A 14830-nucleotide genomic window follows, 5' to 3' on the forward strand; every position below is an offset into this window, starting at 1 on the left:
CACGCACACACACACACGCACACGCACACACTCTCTCTCTGAAAAAAAAATCAGCAATACAAACCCAAGCAATCCGCTCCTCTACCTATAAACAGCGGTGGCTATTACCCTGTGGATAAGAAACCCCTCTCTAGGGCATCCTGTCCCCAGCTCCTCTCTTCTATAGAGGAAGCCCCTCCTCATTCTGTACAGATACACATTTCCCTATGTTTGCTTTTCCTCACTTCGGCTTGTTCCTTGCTCACAGTCATGCGCTGTACGTACTTAGGGTCCATAATGTGGTGTGTTGGTGCGTACATATATAATGAAATGATTTTTACAGGTGAGGTCTGCCTCTAAGTATATCTTCAACTCAGCCTTTGATTCCCTCTGGCCACCTAAGTGCCTTGGTGCCAGAGTTCTACATCTTATCTCTCTTTGCTCCCGCCCTGCCGTATGGAACCTCAGGCAAAGGAGTCCTGATGAAGGACCCTTAAAAGAAATCCCACACTAGCTCAGAATTGAGTATAATAGAGGGTTATGTATTTAGGGGTAGATTCACAAATCACAGTCTTCTGCTCGAAAGGGGAACAGCAGCAACCGAATCCCACAGCTGGAAGAGAGGCCAGAGAGGCCAGAAATGCTCTGCTTTAGATGGGCGTTTATAGTATAAGAGGCCACACCCAAGTGGGCGGGTAACTTCAAGGCTATTGGCTGTAGGACTCCCTACAGCAGAACCCCAGCCACGCTGCTATGTCATTTGTCTAACAAGCTTGCTCAGGGCCAGACAGAAGCTAAGTGAGGCTGTGTCTGGGAACTGGAACTGACGCTTGTAGGGAACTGACTGAGAAAGGACTCGACACAACGGCAGGCAATTTCGAGGTGATCAAGGGTAAGGGTGAGCCGACCAAGACTGCTCAGCAGGATTCTACCTCCTCTGCATGTGCCTAAATAAAACACAATCACCAAAAAGTCCAAATTTATAGGAAGAGAAAACTAATTTTATTTTCAAATCATATTGTTAAAATTTCAAAATTCATGCTAGTTTTATTTCTGCAGGCTATGGCAAATCTGTATACACAAGAAAGGGAGAAAGGAAACAAAGATTTTGTGATCAATTTCTGGAGAGGTGGGGAAGTCAGATTCCATCAGGGTCATTGCCTCAGGCAAGCTCAGAGAAAGCATTTAGATTTCAAAATGAGGGTAGAATGCAGAACCAGCCTATACTACATGAATCTTTGAAACCTGGGGAGGAGTACTAATTCAAAGAGTTTTTCGCATTAAACAATCCAAGCACCCCACTCCTGCAGCCACCCTGTCCTCTGTGTGGAGCCTGCTGAGCTGAATAACAATTTCTATTAGCACAGGGTGGGGTTTTCATGTCTGTCCTTTCTCAAATGGGAGAACAAATAGGGGAAGTTCTGCTTAGTAAGTCAGTCTAACTCAGTAGAAGTCTTTTTCCCCTTAGGAAAGGCTTGCTAGAAATGCTCAGTTCTCGGGGCCAGCCTGCTTTCCCTCCTCATCAGGGTTGTCCAGCATTCTCAGCCTCTTCTCCAGCCTCTGCTTCCATTCTTCTCGAAGCCTGAGGGAGGAGACACCACAATGCAGTTGGTTAGTGCACTTGTTTCCATGCCTGCTGGTCCACTGATTCATAAATATTGTTCAAAGAAGCCTATGACTGTTGTGAATGAATAAAGAACAGAAAGAGAATAGAAAAACAAGTGAAGACTACAACAGGTAGTCTTTCATCAGATTTAATTTAGCCTTCTCAAAAATTACTATTGGACTCAATGAAATTTCAGTCGAAATCCCAGTAAAAAAATTTTTTTTTGAGTCATCAACAAGCTGACTGTGAAAGAGCTGGTGAATATGGTCTCAGTTGGTAGGGAGCCCGAGGCAAGAGGATTACTTGAGTCTAATATATTGAAGCCAGCTGGGATAACATAGCAAGAGTTCATTAAAAAAATAGTCCATCAGTTTTCTGCGGAAAAGTGAGAAAAGAAGTAAGTTAACCCAAAGAATTTTGAGGAATGAATTTGGAGGACTTAGAATTTAAGTCGTATATGATACCTAAGTGGCATTGGCACATAGCTTTAATCCCAGCTCGCGGGAGGCAGAAGCAGGTGGATTCCCGAGTCCAGCCTGATCTACAGAGAAAGTTCCAGGACATCCAGGGATATACAGAGAAAACCTGTCTCAAAAAAGAAAAAAAGAAAAAGAGCCTTAAATGATACAGTCACCATTGTTAACACATCCCTGAAGAAATGAACAGACTGGCAAATGGGTAGGTAGAAAACACAAACTATAATGACAAACTGATTTGTGATCTATTCAGCTAAAGGAAGAAAAGAGGCAGGGAGACAGCTCAGCAGTTATGAGCACTCCCTGCTTTTGCAAAGGGTCTGTATTTGCTTACAACCTAGTCAGGTGACTCACAATTGCCTGTAACTCCAGCTTCAGGGTATCTGATGCCCTCTTCTGGCTGCCACAGACACTGCACTCATGTGCACATATACTACAACTACAAACACATACACATACATAAATGAAAATCCAATAAATCTTTAACAATGAGATCTGAATATATGAGAAGAGCAATATAGCTGGTTTTTGCCTGTAGCCTGGAAATACTGGTGTCACTTTTCAAATGGAGACCAAATCATGTTTATTCATTGTTTTAGATTCTTTAGATTTTTTGGGATAGGGGTGGCAGTTAATATCAAGATACTCTGATTCTCCTTGATAAGTAGAATTAACTGGGCTTAACTAGAGAGCAGGGTGGGGTGGTGGTGTCTGTGCGATTTTCAAGTGATAATGTGTCATCAATGGGAGGCAGTGAGGATCTGAGCCCAGGTTTGTAGTTTTTCTGCCTGGCATTATGCATCTAAGTTGGGGGTCTTCCCAGAAGCAGATTTAGGGAAGGAACTGTGAAAATAAGGGGAGAGGAAACTGCAGTTGGCAGGGAGAGCCTTCAGACTTTCTTGCTAGTTTGACACAAGGAATGGAGGCAGGGATAAGGCTATCAGGACTGTTAGAAACCAGTTGCTTTCCAGACACCACCATAGGCCTGCTTCCTCTAAGCAAGGTTAGTGTGTGGTAACCTTTCTGATGACACTTTTAAGGATGTGGATGGAAAAGTGGCAGGGTTCTCCTTTGGTTATGGAGGGAGGTTCTTCTTTGGGGCTTAAAATCTTTTAGAAAGCGATGTTGAAAGCTGGATGTGGTGGTTCATGTCTGCAATTTCGTGGAGGCCAAAGGATCAGAAGTTCAAGGTCATCTTCGGATACACAACAAGTTTGAGGCCAGTCTGGCCTACGTGAGCAACTGTCCCATTGGTGAGTCCATGTCTCAGTGGGACTATTCCTATTTTAGGGGCAAAGAACCTGGACAGGCTCTGAGGAGTTGAACTGTTCCTGCTGCTCAACTGTGTAAATAAATGATCCCTCTTCGGTAGAGTACCAACTAAAACAAGAAATTCATTTGCTAATGAAAAAAAGACTGCATTACCTCCACTCCCAAACTCTTAATATGTGTCTTTTCAGATGTGGAAGGTTTTTGTGAACTAGTTTTTCATGCAGACAAACCTATCAAGCTAACCCTAAAACTTAGTTTGGTCCTTGTGTACTGGGATTATAATTGTGAAGAGCTGAAGAAGGGATTTTACTTTATTCTTATTTTTATTGATTTATTTTTGAGACAGGCTCTATGTAATGTTGGGGACTATGGACTCCAGACCCTGAATTTCCTGTGACCCCTGCCTGCTGGAGTAAACAACTTGTTTTCCTATGCTTGCAGCTGCTCTGAGCAAACAACTTGTTTTGCAGCTGCTCTGAGCCCGAGACCCTCAGGAATTCCTGATGGCAGGGGAGTGGTTTCTGGTGGGCTTGCAGCTGAGAGTTAGGGTGTGGCCATTAGTCAAGGAGACCCTATATAAGCTGCCCTGGAACACAATAGAGAGGACATTCAAGGCATTCTTGGGGCAATTTTGGCACCCATGTCTCTCTCTCTCTGTGTGTGTGTTTCAGTCTTCGGGTCCTTGCCTGACTCAAAAACCGTACCATAGCTCAGACTGATCTTGAACTCTTAAGGTAGCTGATCTTGAATTTCTAATCCTTCTACCTCTACATCCTAACTGCCAGGATTATGGCTTGTATCAACATACCTATATCTCTTGAGTAAACAATGGTAGGAAACAGAATCTTTTCAATTCAAATTATTATTATTGTGTATGTGTGCCTGTGTTCATGCATGTTGTGTATATGTGGGTGCATGTGTCATGTCATGACATGTATGTGAAGGTCAGAGGAAAACTTTGTGGAGTCAGTCCCCTCCTTCACCTTTATGTTGGTTATGGGAATCAAACACAGGCCTTCAGACTTATGTAGCTAGTGCCTTTACATGCTGAGTCATCTGGACAACCTGAAACTTGATTCTGTCTGTGTTGAAGGAAGTATTGTTGATATCTGTAAGCTATTGGTTCTCAGTAGGGGCAACTTTGCCCTCCAGGCACCTTTACCACAATGTGGAATGGGAATCCTGCTGACAGCCAATGTTTTGAGGCAAGAAATACTACTGAACTTGTTACAAACGGCAAGAAAGCCCTTCACTGCAAGCAGCTTTCTGGGCTGAAACTATTAGCAGTGCTGACAGTTGAGTGAGAAACAGGCTGTAGATGCACCCAAGAAACCTTGTAAAGACTGGCGATATTGAATGAGTGGTTCTATTAATCTTGGTTTCTGACTTTCTATATTTTATGTTCTGACTTCTTGTAAAAATGTCCTGACTGGAGAAAGACTGCTCCTCCCAGGACTCGTTCCTTACCTTCTGTTATGAGATAGGGTCTCATGTAGCCTAGGTGGATGATTTTGACCTTCTGAACCTTCTGCTTTAACCTGTCCAGAGTTGGGAATACAGATGTTTGCATCACACCTTGTTTGGTGCTGGGATCTGACCCAGGGCTTTGTACATTCTAGGTAAAGAACTGAGTTACATTCTCATCCCAGTAAAAGGTTCAGCAATTTCTAAACCATCTACACCCAAGTCTGTAGCTTCAACTTTTTCCATAATCAACTTCCACACCAGCCACTGTGTTCTCCTTTGGAAAGCATCCCAGAGTCGGTACTGGGGGCCAGCCAGCCAGAAGCCCACTGGGATTGTTCAAACTAGTCAGCCTTTAACTGTCCTCTCTTTGCTGCTTTGTCATTGAGATCCACCAAAAGATATGGCTTACACTTTCTTCCTGGCTGCTATATTCTGGTTAAAACCTGCTCCTTCTTTGATGTACTGAGCAATTTGTGGAGACACCTCTCTGGGACTTGTGAGTTTAATATACTTCTTTCCCTCCATATCTTGTTCTTGCTTCCTTCCTCTGTAATATAGAATCCATCACCCACCTTCTTATCCTAGTGAGTGATGAAAAAGAACTGGGTCCCTCTGTAAATTTGGTTTATTCCCAAGGAACGTAGGACAGAACAGCAACCCACATACCTTCTCAGAGCGCTTCTCTCCTGGCGATCTTCTTCAAGTTCTCGGTAGCAAGTCTGCTTGCTAATTTCCTTTTCCCAGAAGCTTTTGAGCTCATCGCAGGTCTCACAGCAGAAGACTTCCCTGCGCATGTACTGACTGTTCATCCCTGCAACATGAAAGACAGAGCATTGTCCAGCAAGTAGCGACACACTCATCTGGGGATGCGCCGGATCCGGATGAGTTTAAATCGACACTTTTTCCCATCATCACACACTCATGGAATGACTCTGTGTTTGTCACTGCAGATGAAGATAATCACAATGATGCAAAAAGTATTCTGAAAATGGTTGAACAAAGAAAAACCTGTAGCCCATGAAGGTAATCTGATTCTTAAGCAGTTGACTTTTTTGTTGTCTTTTAGCCATTTCGCTATACTGTAAAGTATAGAAAAAATAAAATAATGTAAATGATTCTAAAACACAGAAATTAAAGTAAATTTTACCCAAATGAGACACCTGTGGATTTCAATCAATTTTCTTCTACTACAAATCTATTGATTTAAAAAAAAACAAATTTCTTTGAATCAGTTGTAATTGTGTATATGTGGTGTGCACCCGCACTTGCCTATGTGTGCTCATGTGGAGACCAGAGTTCAACACTTGAGGCAGGGGCTTTCACTGGAAGCTCACTTATTTGACTAGACTGGTTGGCCAATATATTCCTGGAGTCTGTCTGTCTTTGCATCCTTCCAATGTGGGGACAAAGCTAACCTGGTTTTTACATGGGTGTTGGTGTTTCAAATTCAGCTTCTCACACTTGAACAACAAGCACATTGCCTGATGAATTTCTCCCAGCTCCTCACTTGAAGCATTCTACCCACTGTACTGTTGTCCATCAGTGTTGCTCTGTGAGACGGGTGGTTTTACGCTCATTGTTCAGACGAGGAGGCTGAGCAATAGAATTAGCCTCCCTAGTGACTGAAACAGAGCCGAGTTTAAACCAGGTCTGCTCACCTTCATAGAGGACTCTCTTCGTACATTATGGATGGCCAACTTGAGCTAATTAATTTCCCATTTTGTACATGAGGAAGCAGACGCTCAGAGGCATTAGTTGATTTTGTCCATACAGCTTTGGAGTTCCCTCCACACTCCTTTCCTTTAAAGAAGGCAAAGTGACTTTGCATTCTCTCTCTGCCAAGGATCTCAGAACTCTCCCATGACTGACAGGTACCTCAATGCTTGGATGTTGGTGAGCTAGTGGGGCCTAGTTTCCTTAAGAGAAGAACTTAGTCTTGTTATTTTTGGTGACTTGAGGAATTTAACAGATATTCAGTTGTTCTCAAATTAATTTAATGACTCTCTTCAAATGACTGTTTTTATACAAAGAACTTTCCGAGAAATGAAAATTGCCCTTTAAGCTATCCCAGGACCTAGACGATGAGAGAAGGTCAGAGAGAGGACCACTTTTACCCTTTCTGGGTAAGAGACTTGTTCAATTCTGGTGACTTACTGAGGTCTCTCCGAGCAGGGACAGAGCTCTGAGTGTCTGTGAACCTGGGCTGTCTTACAACCTGATGACGGCACAGTCTCCGTCTCCAGGGGCAGACGTATCTCCCACTTAGTTTTGTTTCCTGGAAAATGGATTCAGTGTGGAGATCTCTAGCATATTTCTAGTCATTGTATATTGGAAGAGAAACTGTTAACAAAAATAGGTTAGATTTTACATTTTTATTCATGGGACTAGGAGATGGAATGCCTGCCTCTCCATGCACTTGAGTTTCCTGCGGGTTTGGTTGTACCTACAGGAGAATCCATGGCATTCCACTTGCTGGGGTGCACATGTGAGATGAAAACTGCTTGAACTGAAGAGATGGATCCGTGAGCACAAGCGCTAGATGTTAGCTGCAGAAGTCTGGCGACCCAAGTTTGATCCCTGGGACCCCTGTACAAAGCCAGAGGCCATGGCTCACAGCTGTAGTCCTGCACTCCTAAGGCAGGAAGGGACGTGGAGAAAGCAGAGCCACCAGGAAGGCTGAGGAACCACATAGCTGCAGCGTAAAGGACAGAAGGAGAAGTGACAAGAGACATCGTGCCCCAACAAGGTAGGACAGAACCGATTCTTAAAAGTTGTCCTCTGACTTCCACCTGCATTCCATGTGTGTGTCCACAAGCACACGACAGACAAACAGACAAACACAGCACTGTTATGCTGAGCTGGGAGGAATGTGGGTGCAAAGTAAGAAGCCCTCAGGCATATGGTTTATAGATTCCTTTAATACAAACATGTTGTTTTGGAGACAGAGTCTCTTCTAGCTCAGGTTGGCCTCAGATTTGCTAAGCTTATCCAAAGATTATAGGTGTGCACATCACACTGGATTTATGCGATGCTGGGGCTGGAACCCAGGGCTTCATGCATGTCAGGCAAGCATTCCACTAACAGTGTTGTAGCTCCAAACCCTGCTTCTAAAACTTTCAAATTCAAATCACATGTTTGGTACTCATAGAAAGGATAGTTTGGCCAAATATATACTCATAGAGATGTCTTTCTTTTATTTAAAATTAGAATTAACATTTTAAGCTAAACAGTATTATGGCGAAGACAGGAGAGCCCAGCAGGCAGCCAGCTTGTGCTGTGCAATTCCCCTCTGTATTAATAAAGGACTGCTCTGGGCCTGTGCAGGGCAGAATATAGGTAGGCAGGAAAAATCTAAGCTGAATGCTGGGAGAAAGGAAGGTGGAGTCAGAGAGAAGCCATGGAGCCACCGCCAGAGACAGAAGCACTGAAACTTTGCTGGTACGCCACGACCTCGTGGTGTTGCACAGATTAAGGGAGATGGGTTAAATTAGGATGTAAGAGTTAGCCAATAAGAAGCTAGAGCTAATGGGCCAAGCAGTGCTTTAAATAATATAGGTTCTGTGTGATTATTTAGGGTCTAAGCTAGCCGCAACAAGTGGCTCACTCCTCCAACAAGCTTGTCACCTCATGAAGTCTGAGATTTTTTTTCTGTTTGACTGGAAGGTGAGTTGGCTATGGAGAACAGCTTGTCTAGCAGGCAAGGCATTTGTGTATCCAGGAACTGGGGAACACTAATCAGCTAAAAGCATAGATGTCCACATACCCAAGGGGTAAACTGAGGCTGAGCCTGTCCAAGACAAGTTGGATGAGAGACTATTAGGGATCTGCAGTATGATGGCCTGTTTGGGTCAGAAAGTACTTAGGGGTAGCCAGGTGATGGTGGCGCACACCTTTAATCCCAGCACTCAAGGAGTCAGAGGCAAGCAGATCTCTGTGAATTCAAGGCCAGCCTGGTCTACAAAATGAGTTCCAGGACAACAGGAGAATACACAGAGAAATCCTGTCTTGACCCCTCACCCCAAGAACTTAGGGATTCTGTTTCCATGGAGGAGTGTCCCCTTAGGAAGGGGTCATGAACTAAGTGACGAGGACAGCAATGGTGGGCATTGGCCTGTGGTCCTGAGTAGTACCTGCACTAACTGCTTCAAGACAATGTGTTCAACACCGAGTGCAACCTCACCTTGGCCATAGAAAAGGTGGGTTGTTCTGAGTGTAGTCCATGGCCTGCCCTTTGCTACTCAGGATCTGGGGGTGTATTCTCTATCTGTAGTGTTAACCTTGAACTTTCTCCTTTAGTGCTGTGGTTTGATCGTGTTTGAACACTTGATCCTCAGTGATTGGTGCTGTTTTGATCGGCAATGAAGTCTTTAGGAAGTAGAGCATTGCTGGAGGAAATGGATCACTGGGGACTCTATAACCTCAACCACTTCCTGTCGGCTATATGCTTCCTGCTTACAGAAGTGATGTGGCCAAGTGCCTAACAATCGTCCTACCTTATCTTTTCGACATTATGGCTTGAAACCCGTTGAACTCTAAACCTGAATAAACCCTTCCTTCTTTTTTTTTGTTTTTGTTTTTCAAGACAGGGTTTCTCTGTAGCTTTTTGGAGCCTGAGTTCAAGGCCAGCCTGGTCTACAAGAGCTGAACCCTCCCTTCTTTAAGTGACATTTTTGTCAGATACTTGGTCATATTGAAAGAAAAGTAGCAAATATTCTTAGCCCCCCAAACCTACCTACCTACCCTCCTTCCCTTCCTCCCTCCCTCCATCCCTCTCTCTGAAGGTTTGTAATTATATTTATGTACAGAAAACTCAGCAGTACATTTAACCCAGTTTAGTGGCGAGTTCTTTGGCCTTTGCCTTTTCCAACTTGGCAATTCGAGCCACAGATTTAGGATCCAGGACATTGCATTCCCAGTGGCGGCGAATCTCACCCTATCTCTCATTGTAATTGGTTCTAATAGTTTTGACCAGCTTAGCCAGCACACTCTTGTCTTCTGAGTTAACCTGTGTGAAGGCAACAGGGGTGCACATCTTTCTATGGACCAGCCGCCCCAGCCTGGCCTTTCCCTCGATGATGCAGTAGGGGACTCCCATCTTCCGATACAGGGCAGGCAGGAAGACCACCAGCTCAGTGGGGTCTACGTCGTGGGCAATCACCACCAGCTGAGCCTTCTTGTTCTCCACCAAGGTGGTGACTGTATTGACCCCCGCTGGAAGGACAGGTGGTCTCTTAGTTGGGACATCCCCTTTGCCGGCGGCTCTTTTCTCAGCACGGGCCAGCAACTTCTTCCTGCTTTGTCTCTGGCCTGTACTTGTGGGCAAGTTTGAGAAACTGGGTATGTGTTTGCCGTCCAGGGCCAGGGAGAACTGGTCAATGGCAGGAGGTACTTTGAGCTGCTTATAGAGGATGGCCCTTTGCCGCTGCAGCCTAATGTAGCGGGGCCATTTGACGAAGTGTGTGAGATCTCTTTGGGCTGGATGTCCTGCCAATGCAGAAGTTATTAGACCTTTTCTCAAACAAAGGATTCGCTACCTTTTTAGCCTCCTGTTTCTTCGCTACGGTGGGGGCAGGGACCACCTTCTTCCCCTTGGTTTTCTTTCCCTTGCTCGGTTGGAGGAGAAAGAAAAAACTCTCTCTCTCTATCTCTCCCTCCCTCCCTCCCCTCCCTCTTTTCCTTCCTTCCTTCTTTTTTTTTTTTCTTTTTGAGACAGGGCTTCAGTGTGTAACAGTCCTGGATGTCCTGGAACTCGCTTTGTAGACCAGGCTGGCCTTGGAGCTCTCTTTCTTATACCACACCTGAACAGATGCTATCTGAATTCACCAAACAGAGCCCACTGCTTCTCATTACAGCAGTCGCTGGGAATGGAGGTCTTAACCATGTCTCATAAGGGGGCATGTGGGCACAGCTTTCCCTACAACTTCCATCCCAGGACTCACTTACCAACTCTACGGTTGTGTTTTGTCAGTCAGATCTATGAAGGAACCAAGAATGAGGACATTAGGCTGGTCACTACCATGAGCTTTTCATACTGAGTCCCAGTTTCATTATCCACGAGACAGAGACTAATTGTTGTGATCCAGCTCATGGTACTTCATACATGGACTGCTACATCATTCTTCAAACATGATATTGATGTTTGCAGGATTCTAACAATCTATTGCTCTCCCATGGCAAGCATAAAAAATGTTAACCACCTTGAAGCACCCCGACATACACCCTCATCAACGTTGGTTTATGCATGATATCAAATGCTTTGTTGCATACTGACTCAGCTCATTGTTAAGGTTTATTTATTTCTGTTGCTGGGCTATTAGGATTAGAAAACCTGAGATGACAGGGATAAGAAGCCCTTTGTCCAAGGCCCAGTGTTAGAGCCTGGACAGATGCCGTTAGCAAAGCTTCTGGTGCCACTTAGGATGCTAGATTTGTGCCCTCTGTGATCAGGCGGAATAATCACATTCACTGTGTGATGCCGAGCATGCTGAAGAAGTGACTGGTCTCCTAAAAGCGATTGCTATCATCACTCTCTTACAGGCTCTTCACAGCTGCTTGTGCGGCTGGAAAACTGAAGCTCAACCTTTAGCGTTTTGACAAGTTCTATACCATAAAGTGCACTTTGATTTAGACCAGATCTTCTTTCTAGTCTCTCTCTCTCTCTCTCTCTCTCTCTCTCTCTCTCTCTCTCTCTTAAAATATGCTTTATACTCTCTACTTTTTATACTCTCTACTTCCTTTACTGTGTCGACTGTGAGCAGCACAATAGTGGCTGGCACTGGCAGCTTGGATCCACAAGAAATGAAATTGTGAACTGGGAATGTAGCTACTTTGGTAGAGTGCTTGCCTAGTATGGGTGAACCCCTGTGTTCAATCCCTAGTACCAAATGAACCACCACAAATGTCATGTATGAAGGAGAGACTGGGGATGAGAAGTTTAAGATCATCCTTCACTACAGAGCATGTCTGAAGCCAGCATGGAGTTCTTGAGATCTTGTATCAAAAAAGAAAAAGAATTGATAGCGATTTTAGGAAAACATAGGTCTAAGGCAGGAAACAGGTCTCAAATGGGTCCATCCTGTTTTCCCTAGCAAACTGATGACCACTGTCAGCTGTGACTTACTGTCTCTGGACCTACCCGCATAGAGCCAGTGAAAATCATCAATCATATACTTCATCTGCACTCAAGAGGCAGTGGAAAGGCATTGCTTGATCCTCCTGCTTTCTCCAGGGCTTGGGAAGATGGCAAGGCTCCTGGAATCTCAGTGGCATGGATCAGCAGTGTCTTAATAGCTCAGAAATAAGAAACACGAAGTCATGTGTAGATGTGCAAACTGTTGGAGACTATCTCTCCCGTGCTACTGAACTAATATTAAGCTCTGATGTTTTACAAGAGGAATTTTCATCTTCAGTGCCTCCACTTTTGCTCTTGTGAGACTGGATTAAAACAATTCAACTTCAGGTCTTTTACCTTCCATCTGCAAGTTTCGGGTTGTTGATTTTATCCCCTGTCATGTGCGGTTGGAAGGCAGTGGCTTCTTAGGAAAGACTGTGGGTGCCTTCGTGCCTCTGGTTTCCTCCAAATCTATGTAAGATGCCAACATCTTAAAGAAAATGGGTGACAGATGTATGGGAATACACTATACTCTTCTTGTAACTTTTCCTAAATCTAAAATTGTTTTAAAATAAGAAGTTAAAAAAAAGCCTTCCCTCCTTCTTTCTCCCCCCTACCCCCATGTTCCCAATTTTGTCAAGCGATCTTGTCTGTTTCCAATTTCCAGGAGGGTCTATATATGGTTTTCTTTGGGTTCACTTTATTACTTAGCTTCTCTAGGATCATGAACTATAGGCTCAATGTCCTTTGTTTATAACTAGTATCCACTTATGAGTGAGTACATACCATATTCATCTTTTAGGGGAAGAGGAGGGGAGAAAGGGAGGGGTGAGGAGAGCTTGAGGGAACGGGATAGTCGAGATGGAGGAAGGACAGAGATGAGAGCAAGGAAAGAGATATCTTGATTGAGGGAGCCATTATAGGGTTAGCAAAAACCTGGCTCTAGAGAAATTCCCAAGAATCCACAAGGATGACCCCTGCTAAGACCCTAAACAATAGAGGAGAGGGTGCCTGAACTGACCTTGCCCTGTAATCAGACTGATGAATATCTTAAATATCACCATGGAAACTTAATCTAGCAACTGATGGAAGCAGAGGCAGAGACCCACATCAGAGCACTGGACTGAGCTCCCAAAGTCCAGTTGAAGAGTGGGAAGAATGAGAATATGAGCGAAGAAGTCAAGACCATGATGGGTTCACCCACTGAAACAGTCTACCTGAGCTAATGGGAGCTCACCAACTCCAGCCAGACTGGAAGGAACAAGCATAGGACCAAACTAGTCCTTCTGAATGTGGTTGACAGTTGCATGGGTGGGGCAGACTGAGGGGCCACTGGCAGTGGCACCAGGATTTATCTCTACTGCATGTACTGGCTTTTTGGGAACCTATTCTCTTTGTATACCTTGCTCAGCCTAGATACAGTAGGGAGAGCCTTGGACCTTCCACTAAGTAATGTGCCTTACCCTCTCTGAGGATTGGCTAGTGGTGGAGATTTTTTTTTTAAAAAAGGTGAAATTTTATTTTAAAATATTGGCAATGAAGTTTGAGACAATACATTGGGCAGAATGTCAGAACATGTGCACTGGGCAGACTTGCCTTTGGGTGCCCAAGTTTTGATCCTTACATGAACTAGTGAGCTTTCTGTGGACCCATGCAAGAAACTAACTGAGGCAAACACAGGGTGGAAATGAAACACCACAACCACAAGGAACAAGGTTCTTTCCTTCCCATCCATGCTGTTCAATTTGATATCTTCTAACCTAATTGGAGTCACAAATGGTCTAGAAGGTCACTAGCTGCTCTTGCTATGGCCTAGATGGGTTGGCAGAAACCAAGCCACCATGTTATCCGGCTTTGATCTTCATACATTCAATTAGACTCTCAAGTACTGTGGGTTAGGGACTTGTTTAAGCCTATGCGCTTCATATGGTATCTCTAAAGGACACAGAGCCGGAAATGCCCTCATGCTGACTCCACTCACCTGTTTAGACTTCTGCAAAGACTTTTCAGCTAAACCTAAGCATTTCTCTAAAAATTTTATGTTCTCCTCCTGCAAAAATCCCAAAATGAATAAATAGAAATATGTGAAGCAAACTGGTAAATAAACAAAATTCAGTCCTGTAATGACATTCTGTTTGTAATCCAACAAATAAAACTTGCCTGAGGGGACTGGGCTGGAAGTGTAACCCAGCAGGCGGGAGTGGCTGTGTTTCAATAGCCTGCCTGCTGGTGGTGGAAAGGTAGGCCCTGCATCAGCTCAGCAAGAATCCTGGCCACCAAGGGGCACTGATCATCTCGCAGCAGATTCATCATTGGGGTGAGTTTGCTCTGACCTGCGGCAGAAGCCCCACAAGGAGGAGCTCAGACATCCCCGGTCCCCCTTGACTCCCTGGCCACTCTGCAGGGGCTAAGTCCTCTTGCCTCCTAGCCCATCCCACCTTTCATCCAGGAACCCCTTCATTTATTCCTCCCTTCCTCCTCCTCAGGGCCATAAAAACACCCAGCTCAGCTGGCTTGCAGGCTGGGACTAGGCTGGAAGTGTAACCCAGCAGGAGGGAGTGACTGTGTTTCAATAGCCTGCCTGCCGGTGGTGGAAAGGTAGGCCCTGCATCATCTCAGCAAGAATCCTGGTCAGCAAGGGGCACTGATCCTTTAGCAGAAGATTCATCAGAGGGGGGGAACTTGACCCAGTACCAGAAGATCCAATAGAGAACAGTTGAAGGAAGAGATGGGCAGACGCCAAGGCAAGAATTCCTCCAACAATCTGAAAAACAACATGAAAACACCAGATCCCAGCGATCTTACTACAGAAGGACTTGAACACCCTGTTCCGGAAGAAGTGTAAAACAGTGTCATTATGAAAGCAATAGAGTCCCTTAAACAGGGTATGAATAAGTCACTTAAAGAACTGGAAGAGAA

The 14830-nt window shown here is 44.6% G+C and overlaps 1 protein-coding gene and 1 pseudogene across 1 annotated transcript; both read right to left on the bottom strand.

Annotated features, from left to right (window-relative positions):
* Positions 1-964: 964 nt before the first annotated feature.
* Fam240b (family with sequence similarity 240 member B) lies at positions 965-5699 on the bottom strand. Its single transcript, XM_048447549.3, has 2 exons — positions 5467-5699; positions 965-1561 (listed from the first exon to the last, which is right to left on the bottom strand). Exons 1-2 carry the CDS (start codon positions 5658-5660, stop codon positions 1468-1470), a joined length of 288 nt encoding a protein of 95 aa, XP_048303506.2. The 5' UTR covers positions 5661-5699; the 3' UTR covers positions 965-1467.
* A 3884-nt stretch (positions 5700-9583) lies between these two features.
* On the bottom strand, positions 9584-14280 carry LOC125408882 (large ribosomal subunit protein eL8 pseudogene; annotated as a pseudogene).
* Between the last annotated feature and the right edge of the window lie 550 nt (positions 14281-14830).

The sequence above is a fragment of the Myodes glareolus genome, chromosome 14 (genome assembly GCF_982192425.1).
Source record: "Myodes glareolus chromosome 14, mMyoGla1.1, whole genome shotgun sequence".
NCBI lineage: Eukaryota > Metazoa > Chordata > Mammalia > Rodentia > Cricetidae > Myodes > Myodes glareolus.

Coding starts and splice junctions, on each gene's coding strand:
- Fam240b (XM_048447549.3), bottom strand. CDS start 5,660: ATGAGTGTGTCGCTACTTGCTGGACAATGCTCTGTCTTTCATGTTGCA. Junction 1,562..5,466: donor GAGAGAAGCGCTCTGAGAAG/GTATGTGGGTTG, acceptor CTCCTCCCTCAG/GCTTCGAGAAGAATGGAAGC.